Source organism: Eurypyga helias, unplaced genomic scaffold (assembly GCF_000690775.1).
Source record: "Eurypyga helias isolate BGI_N326 unplaced genomic scaffold, ASM69077v1 scaffold11018, whole genome shotgun sequence".
NCBI classification, from domain to species: Eukaryota; Metazoa; Chordata; class Aves; order Eurypygiformes; family Eurypygidae; genus Eurypyga; species Eurypyga helias.
Window position 1 is genome coordinate 22,218 of NW_010267565.1, and position 5,353 is coordinate 27,570.

General features: G+C 43.0%; 1 protein-coding gene across 1 annotated transcript in view; it reads left to right on the plus strand.

Annotated features, from left to right (window-relative positions):
• The window catches only part of LOC104513958 (cystathionine beta-synthase-like), a 19,126-nt gene extending 16,664 nt beyond the window's left edge, over nt 1-2,462 (plus strand). The window contains exons 15-16 of the mRNA XM_010157468.1: nt 597-681; nt 2,353-2,462. Of these exons, the coding sequence (XP_010155770.1) occupies nt 597-681; nt 2,353-2,462 (195 nt within the window). The remainder of the gene's footprint in view (nt 1-596; nt 682-2,352) is intronic.
• Nucleotides 2,463-5,353: the final 2,891 nt, after the last annotated feature.

The following is a 5,353-nucleotide window of genomic DNA, read 5'->3' on the forward strand; positions in this document are numbered from 1 at the left end:
TTTCTTCAGAGTCGGCATGGGATGCTTTCTTGTTGAACTGCACTAAAAATGAATTCTTAGTTCTCAGTTCCTTGATTTGCACTTGAATACAGTGTTGAGCAGTCTTCACCCTTGGTTTTGGTTTTGGCTTGTTTGGGCTTTCTGTGTTCCTTTGCTGCCTCTGCAGATCGTATTCACTTCCGCAGTGATTTGCAACCCGATTCATTCACTTTTTCTCAGTCTCGCTCGAGTAACATACCAAGTATAATGAATCTTATGGTAACAACTTTTGTTGGACACATGGAACACTTGACCTTCTTCCATCATCAACATTTTCCAGATATTCAGTATGCTCAGTTTATTCACTGTGTTTTCAGAATCGGTATTAATAACTTCATGTAGTGCTTCAGTTTTTGTTCTGTTTTCTTGGAAATTAGAAAGAAGGAAAACTCTGATCTTTTAAGTTGGCCTTCATTTGGTAGTGTGTTATACCTCAGATGGGAGCAACATACAAATGCTGATGTGGTGTTTTTAATACTGCACAAAGTATACTGGGGCTATTGACCCCTAAACATATAAAGGGCTGAATCATTAAAGTGTTGTAACTCTCTCCTCAGATTAACCTGAAAGACAACTTGGGGAAACTCTCTCATATCCTGGAAATAGACCACTTTGCTCTAGTGGTTCATGAGCAAGTTCAATGTGAGTATGATGTACTGTGCCTTGTAAGAGATCATCTTTGAGTGGTAACAAGAAGCAAGTGTGAGTGTGTAAACAAGTTCTGAAGAAGCCAAATCCTCTTCCTGTGTATGTAGCTGTGTCCTGCTAACACTTAGTAAGATGCTAGCACTGTAATTCTTGTGGACTGAGTGTGAAATCCATTAATAACCCTGCATACTGTAATGTACGTGCTCTTGGAGCAAGTTACTGCTGAGAATGGAATGCCTGAGCCTACTCTGCTGTGCAGGGGCTTAGTGAGTAGCAGTAAGCTAGTGAATAAGCTCCTGCAGTGCAACTGATCTTTGCTCCTTCCTACTCTTGTCACACAACTTCCAGCAGTTCCATCACAATGAGTGGCCCAAGCTAACTACACTTCAATTTTTTGCTTTTCTAAAGAAAAACCTTTATTACAACTTCAAAAAACTTGGTAAGATCTAGATACCAACACTGACATCACCGTTTCAAGGCAGCTTAATATTTCTTTTTCCTGTTTATTTTGTTTGAACTCACCTATTCCCCTTCACTTGGCAGTTTTCCTCCAAACTCTGCTTTTCATTCTTCTCAAAACTCTTTATGCTGCCTTCTTAATGAACTGAAAACAACTAAACAAATCTTCAAAGTTAGGGTATATCACTGTCATAAGTGAATAATATTTTTTCCTGTTTTATCTTCCTTACAGTAGGCAACTTGCAAAACTACAAACACTGAGAAATTAGACTAAAAACAGTATTAAGACTCACCAGGTAGCTGTCAGATAAATTTATCTCAATTACAACCGTAAGTGAAGAATAGCCGTCGAATTTGGGCTTGTTCCTGATAATCTCCGTAAGGATCTGCTCTTGACTCTGGGCTGACTAGCTATTTATAAGCCTAGAATCTCACTGGAAGTTTTCAGTGGAACAAGGATTGAGTAAATGAAAAGCCCAGGACAACCCAGCTGGCTGAGCAAACGGAGTGTATGAGTAGGCTGAACACCTCCATACAGCCAGACTTCAGGAATGGGGAACTTAAACCACAGATAAAGGGCCAGAGGTCACTTGGCCGCTTGGTTCCCAGGTCAAAGGCCTGTGCTCACAGTGCAAAATCACTTGAACCCCTGCCCTCAGCGCAGCAATGATTAGATGGTTAATAAGTTTTTTTGGATAGAACTGGGAAAATGCTGTGTTGCAATTTTTGTACTAATTCTGCATTTGGTGACGGTGTAGGAAGATAGTAGTGTTGCACATCCTCCGCTAGTGGCCCCTGGTTCAAATGGGGTAAGAGCAGTTTGCAGCTGTTTTGAGTAGAGCCACAGAAAGTACCATATGAGGAGAACATGCTTTATAACAGAGGATTTGGTTTGAATTTTCATGCCAAGAAGAATAAATCTGATGGACTCTTATCCTTTCTTCCATAATGTTTCTGGTTTTAAATCTCTTTGTTGAGGAGCTTTTTCTGAAATGAAAACCCTTGCCTCTTCCTATGTGACTCAAGATGATGTTTGGGTTCTCCCTCAGTATATGGGGTCACTAGTGATGGCCAACTCCACCAACAGGCCCTGACGCCTGGGTCGGCTCGGCATCTGCTTTTACGGACCGTATCATTAAACCCAAGTGGGGCGGGGTGGGCTTTGTGCCTCCTAAAGACAGAATCCCTCTCTTTGTTTCTGTGTAGATAACACTGACGGTTCTTCCAGTAAGCGGCAAATGGTGTTTGGCATCGTTACAGCCATCGACCTGCTTAACTTCGTGACTGCACGAGAAAGGGAAAGAAAGTCCAACTGAAGCCAAGTAGCAATCTGGAGCCTATTCAGCGATGTTTTGCAAGGTCCAACAAAGAATCAGGTTTGTTTCCTAGGTAGAATGGTCTGTCCTTAGGGTGGGGTGTTGTGTTGTTTTAATTCTGAAAATAAAGTTAGCTATCCTGGTGTCAGCTATACAGCCAGTGCGTTTTGCTGTATTGCACACCTTCTGGGGACTTGTTTCTTAATCACCTTACACAATATTTCTTATCAAGACAATTTATTTTTTTACTTATATATATATGTAAAAATACTGCCTCAATTAACTGGTATGTTCCTTGCTTTTTGTGCCTAAAGCCCGCCTTTGCAAAACATTGTTTCAGATTCATACCATGTGTTGAAATAAAGAGATACAGGAGCAGAGGCCCAAGAGAGCTCTGGAAGTTTTTTGGAAATTTTTTTTGGTGTGTGTGTGCAAGGGCGGCGTTAGACACTACATGTTTGGGACTGGGGAGCAGAGAGAAGGAAAGGGGGGGTGTTCTCTTTTGGTGATGTCTGTGTAAAACGAGAGGAAATCCTGAAGGCTGGAGTTGAGGCCTGTTTCAGCCAGCTGCTCTGAGGAAAAACTGACTTGAGTGGAAGCCTGACAGTGAAGTGACAAACTGGTGGTTTTATTTTACGTGGTGCACCAGCTGTCACCGCAAAGACAGACCTTCCTCTTTTTCAAATCGCTGCTTACTTATCAGGGTACAACTGAAAAGATTAAAAGGTAAGATCAAGCTTCTTGCCTGAAGGCTTTTGAAAATCATGATGTTTCATCTACTACCTTCCCTTTACCTTTGCACCCTCTGAGTGCTTCTCTTAATGCCTGATTTAGCAGGTGATCTGTGGAGAGCTGAAAACTCTTTCAAGTCCTGTTTGAGTGCTTCTACACTGTAGTGCCTTATGCCAGGAGAAAAACCCTACTATTAAATTGAATTCACCGTAACCAAGGTTGGGAGTAACTGGCAAATGGGGTGTGGGCTGGTACTGTCAGGAGTACACAGGAGTAACGTGCAGGAGATGTGTGCAGCCACAACACTTCACCACTTGTGTAACTCTCTGGATTTTTTCCAGTGGTCTTTGACTTGCGTGGCCGTGGCGGGGGCTCACACTGGCAGTCCCATCTGTACGCTGCTGTGCTGAGGCTACCGGCTGCTCTCAGTGGTGATGATGAGGGGAGTCACCCTGTGCTTACAGGAGAAAAGGGGCTGTTCTTCATCTTAGTAAAGACTGCTTTAACCGTTTTCTGACTGGCTTTTCACCAAGAATGACGTTTTTGATCAGCAAGAGCAATGCTTTTCTTAGCTTGTCTCTCTTTCCATTGAAGTAGTAGAAGACTACTATTTAGGCTTGGGCTATTGCTGGTAGGATAGAGTTGTTGGCATTGTTGCTTTTTTAAAATAAAAAAGCTGAATGGAGTTATAAGTCAGTTAAGGGAAAACAAAGGGTTTATTTAAAAAAATCACAATTACTACCTCCTGTATATAGATTTCTTCAAGGCCAGGCTGGATGAGGCTTTGAGCAACCTGGTCTAGTGGAAGGTGTCCCTGCCCATGGCAGGGGGTTGGAACTAGATGGGCTTTAAGTTCCCTTCCAACCCAAACCGTTCTGTGATTCTGCCTACCTTGCTGGCCTCCCCCGGCAGTGGAGTCCGCTGTACGCTTCAGCAGCGCCTGCTCAGGGCAGAGAGGTGGTGGAAGCCACCCCGTCCCCCCTCGGTGCTGAGCAGAGAACGCTGAGCGGAACCCTGGCAGCTGTGCCTGCAGGAGGGAGACAAGAGCTCGGAGCCAAAGAGGTGACACCAGAGGTGGTGCCTGCCTGACAGCAGTGTGACAGCCTGGTTTGTTTTCTAGCTGCTGCTCTCACCATAAATTTGTGAATGTGAAGAACTCTGCTGTGATAATAAAAAGCCTCAGACTGATTTCTGGAAACTCTTTAACGCCATGCTGGTGAATGCTGAGTTTACTCTGCCCTTGTTCAGCTTATTTCCTTAGACACTGGCTGTCCCTTCAGATCAGGGCTGTTCCTGAAGTCATGTGACCCATACTTACCTTAAGCTGTGGTTTAACCATTAAATTCATAAACTACTTCAAGATTTAAGATGACTTTTCCCCAGGCTCTGGATTAAACTACTATAAAGTCTAAAAATGCGCAACTGCAATAATAATTGGTTCTAAAGAATGGTTGGGCTTGGTTGGTTTGTGGGTTGTGTTGTTTTCATTTTGCCCTTATGCTGTGCAGCGATATCTTTCTCACTGTTCCCCTCACTGTTGTGGCAACCCCAGCTTGGGTGCTCCGACTAGTGTGAGTATCGGGTGTGTGTACCTGTGTGTTAAAGCCACAGTCTACAAATCTGCATGAGCTTTTTTAGACTAGATAGCTCTGTCTTACTTCTGTTGCTGCTTGGCAAAGCCTAATAACTCCTCTTTCAAACTGTATTTGTGATCTGCTTCCCAAGGGGTCATAAATAACTTAGCACAGTGAAGGGCAGGGTCTTTGATCTTAGCACTTTTATCATCCTTGATGTTTCTTCTTGCAGAGAGGGTCTGCGAGTGGTCAGTTGTGCCCCTTGAGACATTCGTATTTCAGCCAGCCTTCTAAACTCTTTTCCCAATTATTTAAAATACTGTTGTCAGATATACCTTCATATCTATCCTAATTTGCGGGGAGGGCTGAGAGACACATTTGTTTGGTTGCATTTTCATTACATTCTTTGATGCCCAGACTTGTAAAAGGACATGTGTAGCTTCTAGTGAAGTACAAACTGAAGTGTTTGCTGCAATCGTAGCAATCACTGCTGTTAAATTTTGGCATTACTGTTGATCTTGAAAATATACTTTTACTTGCTTTTATCTGTGGTTTTGTTTTGGTGGGTTTTTGGTTGTTTCCCCC